The sequence below is a fragment of the Magallana gigas genome, chromosome 3, assembly GCF_963853765.1.
Source record: "Magallana gigas chromosome 3, xbMagGiga1.1, whole genome shotgun sequence".
NCBI lineage: Eukaryota > Metazoa > Mollusca > Bivalvia > Ostreida > Ostreidae > Magallana > Magallana gigas.
This window is the reverse complement of record NC_088855.1, coordinates 28,248,074-28,263,546: the sequence shown is the minus strand read 5'-3', so window position 1 is coordinate 28,263,546 and position 15,473 is coordinate 28,248,074. Positions and strand designations below refer to the sequence as shown.

At 33.4% G+C, this 15,473-nt stretch overlaps 2 protein-coding genes and 1 non-coding gene across 4 annotated transcripts; 1 reads left to right on the top strand and 2 right to left on the bottom strand.

Moving 5' to 3' along the window:
- Positions 1-6,590: 6,590 nt before the first annotated feature.
- Positions 6,591-7,691, bottom strand: LOC136269660 (gelsolin-related protein of 125 kDa-like). The gene is made up of 3 exons (XM_066077843.1): positions 7,114-7,691; positions 6,816-6,966; positions 6,591-6,596 (listed from the first exon to the last, which is right to left on the bottom strand). The coding sequence occupies exons 1-3, from the start codon at positions 7,689-7,691 to the stop codon at positions 6,591-6,593; spliced, it is 735 nt and encodes a 244-aa protein (XP_065933915.1).
- Positions 7,692-7,696: 5 nt separating this feature from the next.
- LOC117692980 (uncharacterized) lies at positions 7,697-8,170 on the bottom strand. The gene is made up of 3 exons (XR_010711995.1): positions 8,115-8,170; positions 7,951-8,006; positions 7,697-7,860 (listed from the first exon to the last, which is right to left on the bottom strand). It is a non-coding gene; the product is annotated as an uncharacterized protein (transcript).
- Positions 8,171-8,724: 554 nt separating this feature from the next.
- LOC105346565 (adaptin ear-binding coat-associated protein 1) lies at positions 8,725-15,400 on the top strand. Of its 2 annotated transcripts, XM_020074688.3 has the most exons (8): positions 8,725-8,881; positions 10,185-10,285; positions 10,654-10,758; positions 10,919-11,000; positions 11,398-11,509; positions 11,781-12,103; positions 12,695-12,736; positions 13,265-15,400. In XM_020074688.3, the coding sequence occupies exons 1-7, from the start codon at positions 8,796-8,798 to the stop codon at positions 12,708-12,710; spliced, it is 825 nt and encodes a 274-aa protein (XP_019930247.3). In that variant the 5' UTR covers positions 8,725-8,795; the 3' UTR covers positions 12,711-12,736; positions 13,265-15,400. The 2 variants fall into 2 exon arrangements, with proteins under 2 accessions (XP_019930247.3, XP_011453494.3); XM_011455192.4 differs by lacking the exon at positions 12,695-12,736.
- Positions 15,401-15,473: the final 73 nt, after the last annotated feature.

Here is a 15,473-nt window from a genome sequence, read left to right as displayed (position 1 = left end):
TCTAAATATATTAAGGTTATCTTATTTCGGGTGTTCTAACCACTGAGCCATTTCAGACACAATACATTTGTAAATTAGGCTGTTTAAATACATTTGTACTGTTTGTCACTTTGATCTCGAATTTACGGCCTTGTATTATTTTTTTCAAAACATTCAATTGTTGGGATACAAAATGATATCTTTAATGTATAGTGGGTCATCTCTCCACGTTTTTGTTGATTGAAATCGGTTTGTTTTCCATTAGACCTTATTTAGGTTATGAGAAAAATATGGAGCACAGATCCACTTTATGCAAGAAAATGCCTTGAAGTTCTACAAAAAAAAAAGAAGACACTATTTGCAGGTTTTGATACGTAAAGGCGTATTTGAGTCAACATATTTCCGGTATTGAACATATATATTTATAGGTTAAAAATCAATGATATGTTAAATATATATTGTTTTAAATGATATTTTAAGAAATATCAGATTGATTTGATATTTTAATTTTCAGTATCTTGCCGACCGTGCATGGGCGTTTTACACGCCTTATCCACCCATCTTTTTTAAATAGTGTGCTCTCGTCTGCTAAGATGATGAAATTGTACAATCATGTAATGTTTTCAATCATACAGCACAATCCGATTAACGAGGCCCATTTTACTTGATCTGCGCATACGTTTTAACGCAGCGTCGACTCAGGCACGTCACAATACCCTTGACTGCCGTCACAATTGAACACAATAACGTCACAATTAAAATGACGTCAAATTGCGCTAAATGTTTCGTTGATCTTGCTTACCTCTGGTACTCTATAGATTATGCATTGAAAGCTGGCATTTCTATTATTATTCTTTTAAATATTTAAATAAAAAACAACTTTGGAACCTCATTAATTTTGAGGGATCAATTTTTTGGTACAGATTCATTAATTTTATCCTGTTTTATTTCAATTTGTGAGTTTAAACAAACAAACACGGCAACTAGAAGTAAACGATTTTAGTCTTTCTCTTTGAACATGTTGAAGTGTTTATATACACACTCTTTTTAATGCCGACTTGAATATGCATGGATTATTTTCAGTTTAAAAAAATAAAATAAGTCTATAAATCATTGAAATTGAATCCCAAAAACATTTTCTTTTTCGATATAGTACATGATATTAGTAAAAATCGCAATTTTGTCGCCTTTACCACCCCCCCCCCTCTCCTCCTTCTACCCCCTTTTTCCACGAAAAACAGCGTCGCGAGTTAAGAGAAAAATAAAGCATGGCGAGAAAATTATTTCAAATTGTAAATAATATTTATCTTTTAGAAACTTAATATACAGTATTGCAATCGTTTGTTGGTGTTATGTAAACCCATTGCGACCTATGAAACACGTAGTTGGACAGAATAAATCCATATTTTGTGTTTTTACATGCCCCCTTTTCACTGCAATAAAGGCTACCTCCAATTTTCTTTTCATTTTTATAAGAAGAATGAAAATTGCATGATATATGTTAAAAACAAAGAATTTCATCATGTATTTTTTTTTATTTGTAAATTTCTTTGTTTATTGAAGAGTTTTAGTATGTAATTGTGGATAAAAACACGAAAAATGGTCCATATCTTGACAGTGCCCCCATTTCACTACAATTAAGGCAAGGTAACAAAATTTCGTTTTAATTTTTCTAAGCATAAAACATACAAGTATATTTCCAAGAATTAAAATTTTTTATCATTCCTTTTTTCGTAATTTTCAACTAGATCAGGCCTCGTTAAATCATGACAACGTAATCTATCTGTTCTTGGTGGTAGTATCTATTTTGACTTCAATTTTGAAAAATCTACAGATTTAACATATTGGTGTATTAATTCTGTACCTCTGGCATAACCATAACCAAGTTTTTTTCTTCATAAAATCATTAAAATACTGTAATTGTCTGAAGTATACTAGTAATTAATAAAAGCTCAATTTGTCAATCCAAACTAATTATAAGAAACGTTATTCAAGAAAAGTGGGCTAAAACATGCATACTCATCTTAATGGGACATCAATTTCATTTAATAAATTGGAAAGTTCAAATTAAATAAATGCTTCATCACTAAATTTCTTCTTCAAATTCAGCTTTAATTCTATAAATTAGTTCTGGTTTAAGCATGATATCCATGCAAGTCATAGTTAGAGCCTTGACCATGTCTGGAATATATTTATAGGCTTTTATATCATCACCACAGCAGTGGAACACATGGAGTGCATGGGTGTTACAGTCTGCTCTTATCTCAAACACTCGGGGTGTATAGCAGGAACGTCATACGACACATTGCCGACGTCATTGGAGCCCCCGAGATTCTTCAGAATGGACCCCTTGTCTGTGTCTGTCTGTATACCCATACTGGCGTGCTCTTTATAAGCCTCAAGTCATCTCTTCATTAGTCAACAGCTCGAGGAAGGTAGAATGTAACTTCATTATAACATCACAGTCTAAGCCACAGATGCACCATCCACACAGTTCTTCGGCGTTTTTTCCAATTCCTTTAGATTTCTATTTTTTGGGTTTTTGATCCAATGCTACAGTGCTGCAGTCCTTGGTATGTTCTTAGACCTTGCACCTCCATCTGTGACAATGCCGTGAAGCATCCAGCCATATTGTTGTTGCACAAGATCGCCGCATCAAGGGCATTAACTCTTTGCAAAGAAAACTAAGCCACATGAGCCTCTACTCAAGTGAAATGCACAGATACGTCTGAAATGGCTACATAATTTGGTCTGAAGATATAATACTGAGAGGAGGGGTGTGCGGTCATTGTAAAATCGACATCTTGGAATATTTGAGCTTTTATGAAGGACAACTTCCCTCATCTCTGTTCCTAGCCGGAGTGCTCAGCAAACTGACCTTCATGAAAGGATTACTTTTAAAAATGCTTTAGTTGCAATTGCAATAGCCACACCCGCCTCTACAATCAGATTGTGGCAGCTAGGGTGCCTTATGTCAGACAGGGCATCGTGTTCCACCAAAAGTGCCACATGTGGGTTCCTTGGCTTTGTTGCCTCGCACTGCCCTGAAGCCTGTAGGAAGAATAAACTTTCTGTCCACCTTTGGGAACTTGTAGTTATCCAAGAACTCGGTGATCGTGTCGTGAGTTTTGAATTTCTCTTGGGCGAGCTCGGAATTGGACCAAATGACGTTCCTCAATTTCGCTAGATCTTCCACTACTTTTATCTCTAGCGTCACAGGCTTCTTCCATCAGTTTTTCTATATGTGTGACAGAATTTGTTCAACATAATGGAATTCTTCTATTTTTGGTTTATGTTTCCTCATATTTCGATAGCTTTGTGATATTGAAGAACCGCCTTTTATTCCAAGGTACCAAATTTCTCGTGACCTTTATGACTTTTAAATTCTGGAATTATTAGTGTTTTATAGTCTGTCCCAAGATATTTATGCAGCACATTTGGACGATTTTTATTAAAAATACACATACCTGTGAAAGAAGTGCAATTGAAATAGTTGAAAGGGATATTTTCCAAGATAATTTCATTGGCACATTATCAACTTTCACTCGGAAAAATTCACAGGAACGAAAACAGATTCCTTACGGAGATTTATAATGGGGAATGTTTACATCTTTTCTCCATTCGGAATACACTCTGAATACATCGCGCAATTTTTCAACGTTATCATCCGGGCTTGCTGCAATACAAAATCTCCGTAGACATCACATTTTTCAGCATTGTATTGATACCTGATAAGCTAACGGGGGCGTTTCGACTGAGAAATCTTGGAAATTTTTCATACTTTTGAATGAACATCGTTTGAATCCTGAGGTATTTATAAATATCAAGCAATTAAGCCAAATGTGAATCCAGAATATCTTGGGACAGAGTATAGGTTTCGATAATCTTCCAAATGAATGCGTTCGCTCAAGGGATCATATTTTGTATGTCAAGTTATTGAGATTGCTCGCCGATCTGATAAAGAGCAGTCCTACCAAGTCTTGCTGTATTAATTTAATATATTTACAGTGTTTTTAATATATTTTATTATTTACATCTACCAAGTATTATTCCCTCTATTTCTTTATACGGAAACTCATAGTTAATTCATAGCTCTATAGAAACAGCCAGACTGAAATCTACATGCCCTGTTTATAGATTGGTCGAAATCTACAGCGACTGAAACGGACAAGAAACTGACAGGACTTAAAATTTACACGCCCTCTTGATCGATTGGTCGAAACCTACAGCGACCTAAGAAAAGTCACGTACTGCACGAAATAATCATGATAATGTCAGACTCAAAGTCTCACGAGAGACGATTTGGCTGTTTCTTTTGGCTAACGTAGTTATGTACATTAACAGTAATAAAGTGATTTTAATTTACTTTTCATAATCAATTTATTAATTAACTAAAAGAAAAATATTGTTGATCCATGCGGGTTATGAAGGATCATTGCAGAAAAAAATTACATTATCCTCTAACGCGGGTTATGTATTGTTCTGCAATGTCGATACCTTCATATCCCGAATGAATCATCAAAGAAAGCATTTTATTTAAATAATACCTTTGTTGTTGTAAAATGCACTTCTTTTTATTTCTTTTTTTTTTATTTCACACATTCTGCAGACATACAATGCATGATTATGATGTTTTAAATATAATAATTCAGAAGTGCAAAATTTTGTCCGAGAGAGAGAGAGAGAGAGAGAGAGGGAGAGAGAGAGAGAGAGAGAGAGAAGGAAAATTCAAGTAAAAATTAGATTCCAGATGTTCCAATGAGTATCAAAAATCTCATTTTCACCATTTTTGTAAGAAATAAATTTCTGTGTTTCATAGAAGATCTTTAAAGACGACATTGCTTAAGAAACACTCAACTGTTTCTCAGTACACGTTGCTGTGTAAATATAGTACTTTAACCAAAGAAAAATGATATTAAGGATATCTTTGCTTTTACAAATCAACATCAAAATTTATTCCAAGCAAGGTGAATTTTGTAGATCCCCAATTCAACTTGCTATTAGGAATAAGTATATCATTGCTATATTTTTGGAACCTATCCATACAGTATGAGTTTTTGAATAATTAATACATAGCCGGACATTTTCAAGAATATATGTAATGTAGAAATGGTTTCTAATAAACTTTTTTCACTTCCATCCAGGATAATCGAGGTGTCATTTACAAGTTGCGAAATAATGCACTTCTGGCATCTCTGTGTTTTATTTGAATTTATAATAAAATTGAATATAGGACCCCATCCTCCAATTTTATTTTCCTAAATATTCAAAATTCGAAAAAATATGAAAAATATCAAGTAATTAAATAGAAAGGACTGTATTGAACCAATGTGTATATTTTTACATAGAGACATTAACTAGATGTTCTTAACTAGTAATTATCGCAGTAAATGAATTTATCTTTCATTTTCATGCAGTTCTTATGTCTATGATTGGCAAACCGCCATGCTATTGCAATATTTTGTTTGATGATAAGACGGTTGGCAAAACAATTCGTTGAAAATTCTGTGCTTTGTTATTTTATAAATGGCTGAAATCCTTGGAGGGATAATGTGAAAAATCGTAATATTTTGGAAAAATATGTGATATTAACAATGATGACAACGAAGTGGGTACCAGTATTGCGTTTCCTGGAGGTGCGCAAAATTGAGTGCCAATACCCTCGTAGACCAAACACAGACAAGATTTAAGTGATCGTGCAAGCATGCAGCATCAAATGGGGGCAGAGGATCCCCCCCCCCCCGTAAAAAAACCTTTTGTCGGAGCAATTTTTTTCTCTGTTAAATTTACATATAAGATAGTAAACTATCAAAGAGTCCCCATCCCCCTCCATCTTTTTGGACCATGTGAAAATTGAATTAAAAAATTTTTCTTGTCAAGAATGTTTGGATGAGTCTGCCCCCTCGCAGCCCACCCTTTCAAAAACGATCTTTCGTGCCTGTAGTGTCCGAGGTTTTTTGTGCAATTGATGCACCTATCAATCTTGATCGACTTTTTAGCCGCATGTTCAAGCTCTTCGAAGTCACAAAAACGATACAGAAAGCAAAGAAACCATGTTACATGTAATGGTTTTAATGAAGTACTGTTAGATACCAACACCAACATATAAAGAACTTATTCTATTTCTAATATCGTAACAACATTTAACAAATTAACCGGGTGTTGAGGTGACGTGTCGTTTTTGTTGATAATTCCTTAATCTTCCATTAGGTGGAGGTTTCTTCTTTCTAAAAGAAACGAAATGAAATCATCTTAAAAAATATCTGTACGTGTTCATTTTGTGTACACGTACCATAAAACCAAAGTTATAAAATGATAGAGGGACACAGTTTTTTTAAGGCGCCAATCTATCAGGGTTAACCATACTAGTGTGAGTTTGTGAATTCAAGTACAGTTCATAAATTCTAAAACATAAATCTGCCATGAAATAAACATACAAGTGAAACACAGGCGTTAAGAATTACCTTAAATTCAGAAAAGCTGAAGAAAAACAATTTTCTCGGCATAAAGCCATCATCCTCATCATCTTCATAGTCATCAAGGAAAAGCTGAAATCAATAGAAAAGAGTAAAAGACTATTAGAAAAAAGCGGAATAGTTCTTTTACCTATTTCAAAACTAAACGACAAGTCATAAATCGATTCAATACAAAATCAAAAGTTATAAATCATATTTCAGTGGATGAAGTCATTACAAGAAGATTTGGATCGAAAACATCGGCATCAATGTGTATCCATTTCAGTGTGTATAATACCAAAGATTTTTGGGGGAAGCAATTAACATTGACGTCTTCCCTTCTTTCAAATTAAACAAAACTTTGAATAAATAGCTCATTACCTTGTTTCTTGTGTCGAAGCCAGTCTTTTCTTCATCTACTTCTTGCTTTATCATCTGATTGGATTTGGCGGCTTCCAATTCAAGGTCTTTTGGTTTAGGCTCCTTTGATCCAGTAACTGGTGCTTTGAAACTTTTTACAGCATTTTCCTCTCTGATATAAAATTCAATTTGCAATTTTTGAATTGCTTCATGAAATTTACTTAAACGTTTACTTCTTTTTATTTGATTCTTATAAATAACTATAACTGATCAATTTCAGGTAGAGTTTATAAAGTAATAGAGAAAAGTAAATATATACCTGATATCAACAATTTTGTTGTCATTGTCTTTTGCTTTCTCCAAAAGTTGGTGTCCTTCATCTTGAAAGTTTTCTTTCTCTTTCTTCAAGCCTTCATCATTTCTGTGCCTAGCTTCTTCGGGCAAGGAAGTATTTACTTTTTTCAGGCAAGTGAAATTTTCTTCATTTTCTTGCTTCACCTCCATACCAGCCCCTTCATTCTTTTTTATTTGACCCAAGGCTTCCTCTTCAATCTCCGACTGTTTCACTTCGCTCTGGCTCTTTAATCCTTCTTCAGCTTTCTTTATTATTTCTGATTTTACTCCGTCAAGTAAGTATTTAACCAACTTATCAAATTGTACATCCTTTGTTGATTGAACTTCAAAATCCTCAATTAGTTCATTTGTTGTTCGCGGATCAGTTTGCTTCTCCTCATATGTCTCTAATGCTGCCATCCAAATACCATCGACTTCATTCTGAATGCTATCCTCTTTCCCTTTCCCTTCAAAATCTTGTACCCTTTGATTCTTAAAATCAAACGCCCCTGGGTCGTCTGGCATTTTTTGAAGCTGCTGCTCTGTTTTGTCCGAACTCTTCATCTTCTCCTCCGTTTACGTTTGATGTGCCTTTCTAGCGCGAGTAGTCTTCTTTCCTCCAATATTCGGGAATATTCTTAATCCGACGTTGGATTTCTCCATTTCTGATTCCATTTGCACTCTTGTCATCTGAACAATGAATCTTCTGGCCCTCTGTGATTGGAACCCGTTCCTAGATAAGTACATGAGAGATGTGATTGTTTTTTTCCGTGGCAACTTTAAAAATTATCGATGATACTTGTATTAGACGTAATATACATACCATATTGATAACTGGACCGTTTCCAGAATCTGATTTTGACTCCATTTCACTGTAATCTGAAATGAGAGATATCTTCTATAACCACATATTAAATATGATATTTATATACATACATGCAATATTTCATTGTGCAAACTATCGACAAACATGCAATATTTCATCACCTGCCAACTCTTCTTTGTATGCTGTTGTGATGCTGATTGTGTTGTCTTTATTATGACGTTATATCACGTGAATTTGATTGTGACGTTATATCACGTGACTTTGATTGTGACGTCACGTTATCTATTGACATGTGTGACATGTTATGTACATATCCCATCTAAACCATGCACAGATCTGGGGGGTGGGTGTTACATATCTTAAAATTCACATAATAAAATTACCAAAAATAGACCGCGGACACCCCCCCCCCCCCCCCCACCTAATCTGGCAATACAGATTTTTGGATCCGCGAATGTAAACAAATAAACCTATGTTTCATTTGCCATGTCCATACTTTAACTTCATGTGATAAACATTCTAAGTGAACTTTTGTTTTAAAAATGCAATTTTAAAACTAAGCATAAATTACTTTCTTCAATTTAACGTGAAATTTTTTCTCCTGGAATCTATGTGTAACTCAATTTATATTTTTACATTTTAGATAGATGCCCACCTCCTTAAAAAGACTAGAAATAATTAAAATATTGCTTTAACTACCCTCCCGTTAAGATACGAAACTGCAGTAACAACCATAGTTGAATGAATGAAGTTATCAAGACATCCTGATTTTTCAAAGTTATCTGGAACGGTTTTTTATTTTAGATTTTGTTTTCACTGCAACCGGAAGTCAGGTGTTTACCATGGCCGACTATGAAAGTGTTTTGTGTGTAAAAAACAATGTCCACGTATACAGAATTCCTCCTCGGCCATCAAACAGGGGCTACAGGTGATCATAATAGTGTATTTTGTTGTCGAGTTGTTCTGATTTGATTTTAAAACTTGAGTATAAGTGGTACTGTAGTTAAGGGGGCGTATCACTGTCGGAAAACTCCCGGTCAAAACGTACTACAGTATACATTCAGCAAAAGAACAGAATCCTAACAAAGAATTGATTTTCTGAGTAATTGCTATCGGGAGAAATGATTTGAAAATTTGAGGATGTAGACAATTGTAAAGTATTATTATTTATCTTTATTTGATACATATCTGACAAATTTTGACATTATTGATTGGTTTTAAAAACAAATTTGGGATCATTGAGTGCAGAAAATGGGGAAAAAATCTTTTCTGACTATTAACATTTATTACACATGGATTTCCCTCTGATTTTATGTTTGAAAAGAAAATGAATAGTGAATATGTGGTGGTATGGGAAAGTGAAAGTATAAAACACACATACATTAACATTTGCATTAGAAATCAATAAAAACTGATGTTCAACATATGTTCTTCAGAAATCTTGAATGTATATGTTGATTGTTGAAGATAATTGTGAAGATCAGCTGGAATCAAGATGATTGCTTTTTCAGCTACGAAAAATAACAAATAAAAGTAAATTATTTTCTGTACAGGGGGCGTCCCACATTTAAGCAAGGTGGCTCTTCATGAAAAGAAATCTGATATACGTTGAATTGTGTGGATTTAAAGGATTAGCTGATCAGATCCCCCCAACCCCAACACTACGACCTCTTGGAAAATTGTATAATAGCATATTTCTTTCTGCAGAAGATGGTTATAAAGTTTTTTTCCTTTGGAAAATATTGGCTTACAAAAACATTGAATAAAATAAAGTACATATGTGTGTGGTTGGAGAATCATGCAAAAAAGAGACTACATGTATTTACTGATTTTTTGCCTTGGATAGCAAGACTGTATGTGAATCTACAGATATTTGCATTAGAACCATTTTAACAAGACCTTGGATTTTTGATAGGATGTAACTATATCCTTTTCTTGCATCAAAACAAGTGAAAAATGACACTGGTTTCAATTAGAATATGCTCAGATTGCGTTGTCTTAGCTCAAAAGCCAAATAAAAAAATTTTGATTTCAAAGACCCCTGGCTGAGTGACCGGCGATGAAATAGACAGGCCTACGTATGTCACATTGCTGTTTAACACAACTACCTAAAGTCCAAACTCCTGTTAAAAATGGTTCTAAATAAAGAAGTACAGGGTTCAGCACCAAGGCAATGTATGATGATCAGACATGTTGATAGTTGATTATGTTGTTGTTTTTTATCCATTCAGAGCCTCTGATTGGAAGCTTGATGCACCAGATTGGGATGGGAGACTGAGAGTTGTAGCAAAAGGAAAAGAGTTATTTATTAAATTAGAGGACAAAACATCAGGTATGGGTACAAATTTATATTACAGGGATGAATTCAACAGCTTCCAAATATTTATGAGCATAAAATGGGTTGGGTGTTATGCTTTGTAAATTCTTTTAACTCAAATTACCTTACACAATACTGGTTCTGTATGTATTGAATTTATACATGTATTTCTCTGTTATGAAGTGCCATAATTAAGGGAAAAAAATCCTCATAAATAGGGCTTAATGAATACATATAGATATACTCTATTTTAATGTAATGAGAAATATAGATAAGAAAGTAAGATTTACTGTTGATGTGAGATGCTGATTAAGTAATTTGGATTTTTTGGTATCTTAGTATATGCTTTCTCTTACCTGTATCTCTGTTGGTTCTACAAATAGGTGAGCTGTTTGCACAATGTCCAGTAGACAACCATCCCGGACTGGCAGTAGAGAGTGTCACGGATTCCAGTCGATACTTCGTTATCAGGATAAAAGACGAAAGTGGTCTGTGCAAATGAAATATGTTTTTTTTTCTGTGTTTTTAAATGCCTGAAGTGATGAATTAATATTCATCCATTGTATTCAGATTTTGATACTTGTGAAATAGTGCGTCTTGATCAGCAAGACTTTATTAAAATAATTGGAAATCTATTCTTGATTTTAGGTCGAAGTGCTTTTATAGGGATTGGATTTGATGACCGAAGTGACTCTTTTGACTTGAATGTGGCATTACAAGATCATTTTAAGTAAGCATTTGGTATAAATGTAGATTGTGCATAAACATACAATGTATATGAGTGTAGAACCAGGGTTGTCTCTAAGACCCGGGAGGCTGGGAATTTCCCCGCCTATAATGCCTTAATTAATTACCCGGCTATTATTGCATTTCAACACAATGTAGCTATAAGCAAGACCCCCAGATCCCCTTCTACTTCTTTATTTCTTCCTTCTACTTCAATTTTTAGAGACAACCCTGGTAGTACCCAAAAATTATTTCAGAATTAAAAGTATAAATTTAAACCAAAATGGTGTTTAAGATTTTATATTCTGCAAGTTATGCAGAACATAAAAAAAAGATACAAAGCACCAAATAAAACATTTCACTGACATATGCTCATTAAAATGTACCGGTAAAATTTACAGATGGCTGAAGAAAGAAGAGGAGGCTCAAGTAACCACCAAAGAATTCAACACGGGTCCGAAACTTGACCTGGGTTTTAAAGAGGGTCAGACTATCACTATTAATGTAGCAAAGGTATGGTGACAAAATGTTGTCATTAACATTTCCCGTAAATGTTAGCCAAAACTTATTTTATTACCAGTAGTTTAATTAAACTTACATATCATAGAAGAACTGGCAGAAACTTTAAAATTGATGGAAATACATGTATTTCAATTATTTTTTGAAAGTATTATGTGATTGATAACTTGTATGACATGTATGATTAAAATATTATTGTTCATGTAAGCTAGGTTTCTCATTTATGATACATCTCTTTTTTTCAAAAACAATCTTTCACAAAAAGACCAAAAAATACGTGGGATCTGAAACAACATCTTCCAAACCCCGACCAAAGGGAGGCAACTCTGGAGTATTCCTTCCTCCCCCGCCAGGGGGAGTGAAATTACCCCCACCTTCAGGTGGAGTGTTACCACAGACATTCACAGCCCCGCCCTCAGGCAATGTGTCCCAACCCCCGTCACAATCACAAGTGAATAATTCTGGTGGTCATGTTGATCTGTTAGACTTTGACTTTGGGGAATCCCCCAGTAGTGGTTCTGTGAACTCAGCACCTGCCAAACCTGTTCAAGGAAACAGTGACCCATGGGGAGACTTTACAGGGGCAGGGTAGGTATATTATTTACAGGTTCTGCAGCAAGCAGTTTAAGAATTTCATTATAGCTTTAACTTTTAATTTTTTTTTTGGTTGATTTTTTCTACATGTTTTGTAAAATTTGTTCAATGTTTCTCCAGTGGGTTTTGGTCAAATTGATTTATATAATTTTTTCTTTGAATTGATAAGAAGCAATCTGCAAATTCCCTTTAGCAACACACCAAATATCAATAACTACTGAGTACTGATACAAAGTACTTTACATACAGTTAAAAATATTCTGTGAATATTATTGTACAGTTTTTTAAACCAGTATACATATTTTTGACAAGGTCATGTACAACCAAAATATGTATGTAAATATATTGTATTAATTCCTTCATTTAGTTTATTAGTGATTACAGAATGTGGTATTATAGGTACATGTATAATGCATGAAGTAATTACAGTAATTACCATGATGAAAAATAACATTTTGACAACTACATGTATTTCATATCTGTCCAGGAACACCTACTACCTCTAATGTAATTTCACTCAGTTTCTCTGCTATACAAGCTGTGTTACATATGTAAATCATAACTTCTTTCTTTCTCTTTCTAAAGTCTTGGTCATCAATAATAGAATACACCACATGGCATTAAAAGGTGATTTAATGATATACACACAATGCCTATACAATGCAATACAGTATGTCCTCACCGCGTCCCATACTCCCATACATCCTCCCAAACTCAGATACTCACCCTCCCTCAATCAAAAGAATCATCAGTTTCCTATTGTACATGCATTTTTTCTTTCCCTTGAAAATCCTTCCCAAGTGCAAAAAAACTACATATTTAATAATCAGAAAATGAATCCTTATACATGTAGATACAATGGATAGGAATATTTTTCTTTCAGAAGTGGAATATTTTTCATAATTCCATATGACAATGTAGCGCAAAAAGTACAAAAAAAACAACAGTTTCTAAACTTAATGCAGAACAAAATCTATAGCAGTATATTATTGGCATAAATGCATTTTTTCTTGTGTTTTGGAGCTATTGAATTCAACCTATGTTGGAAAATTCATAGATGTAACCCTGTGCATATAATTATTTGAAATCTCATTATTTAACCTATAAATTGATTCATTGCCCATGATTAACAAATTTCTTTAAAAATCTTTACAGGTCCAGCGACAATAACTGGGTAGAATTTTGATGTCTTCTTTATGGTCGTATGTTGAACTCATCTCCTCAAAACATCAGTGTCACACAAAGGCTTGGTTACAACTTCCTGTTGGAGAAGGAAAGGTCAAGGGTCATGCATTGTCTTGTTTATCATACAAGTTGGTCATCTAAATTATAGATAAAGGTGGAATGCTGAATACTAGGGTTACTCCTTGTTTTGTTGAGTTAAAAGAAGTCAATTTTGTATATGTAAACTACATGTATTCCAAAATCTAGGATGTTTTTTTTTTTAAATAATTGTCAATTTGAAAAAAAACTTATGCAATGAAAAATTGAATCTTGAAAATTTGATTATGGAGGATATTAGTTCAGTGATTTGCCTTTTGTAAGTAAAATACTGCATTCTGTCCTGACAGTGGCTTATACTCTAAAAAAAATGGTGATAATTTAAAAAAAAAAAATGTTTGTAAACAATTATGGTTACAATTCCAATATGTTTGGATCATTTTTATCTACCTAAAAAAGTCTATTTTGTGGTCTTTACTTTTTGGAAAGTGTATTATTCCTTGAAAAATTGCTTGCACTTAAATCATGGGTAATTGATGTATGATAATAACTCTCAAAATTGATATAAACTTTTCATCAGATTTGTGCAGAATAAAGTATTTTTCATGCATAAAGCAGTTTAGTTGTATCAATGGCATTACTTCATTATATAACTTACCTTGTTATTGCAATGCAGTCTCTCCTTTGTGAAACAGCACAGTGTGCATGTTCATGTGACTTAAGCATAATGATTGTGGGCTATTTTTCCTCCTGTTTTTTCTTGTGAAGTTTATGTCCGCTAGGCTTGAAAAGTGTAGTACTGTATATAGACTTTGACACAGTGTGTCAAGTAGATGTATTAGACTGTTATTACCAAGGATGTACATTTACAATTAAAGAATTATATGTTTTGCCCTGCTGTCTTGTTTATACATGTTACATACAATGTACATGTGTAATAAGTATTGACACGTAAAGTCGGTGTTGAGAAATATTTACTGTGTACTGTATGTGTAGCATTTTTAAGGGGGGGGGGGGTGACTTAGAGGATAAAACATTTTATTTTTTTTTTACTTTTGAGCATTTCCTAAAGCAATTTCTTTTCTTACTGATAAGGATTTTTTAGTGTTTGTCCATACTTGTACATCTTGTTTTATGTGATTATATATACTGGTAGTCTGTAAGTTTTCTTAAAATAAATCTATACCTGGATTACCAAAGGGGAGGAATTTAAGAGTTGTCAATATTGACACATCTAATGCAAAGGTTGTAATACTGCAAAGTTGGGTATCTTGAAAAAAAAAAATTAGGCAAATTTTATCTGCATGGTCTTGACTTCCAAATTTTCAAAATAACGAGGATGACCAAATTAATACAGTTTTTTTCTGATAGAATATATTGCAAAAAGCAAGTGTTTTACATGGTCATCTTAAATAGCTGAGAGGTTGAAGTTACAGCATTGTTGATATGTGAGAACAAAATTGATATCTTTGCTAATTAGAAATTTTGATATTCTCTTTTTATAGATATTGTTTCGCTACTCTCTAGCGCATTCAAATTGACGACTGAAGTTTTGGGTAGATTTTTATTTTGGAAAATCTAGTCATGTACTGATATTAGAAATTTATTAGAAATCTTTTATTTTTGTTACAATCAATTCTAAATGCCCTTTCTGTTCACAAGAAATTGAAATGAATATTTTATGTGATGAGAAAAATTATAACTTTGAGAATGTAAAATTGGAATAAGAATTTTTTTCAAACACTGTGCATTTAGTCACTGGTTTAATTGAAGCTCTGTATTAAACAAGCCCAGTGTATTTTTTTTATGTAAGTCTGTTTTAGAATTGTTGAGTTACTGATTTTGTTATGGGTGTATGTATCTTCAGTTTTTCATCCGATTGGATGTTCAAAAAAAGTATCCATTCCATTGTGTAAATACAATGTTGATCTGAACGGTATAATGTCAGATTTTATCCTATGTTTTCCACATACAGGAACTTTAAATCAGATGTACTTTACATGCATTGATTTTGAGCCATTATGACATTGTAAAACTTGAAATAAAATATTCAGCTGTGAGAAAAGAGAAGTTTATTGTTTATTATTATACCATTTATCTATTACAGTATCATTCTTTAAAACCCTCTTTTATTGCCTATAGG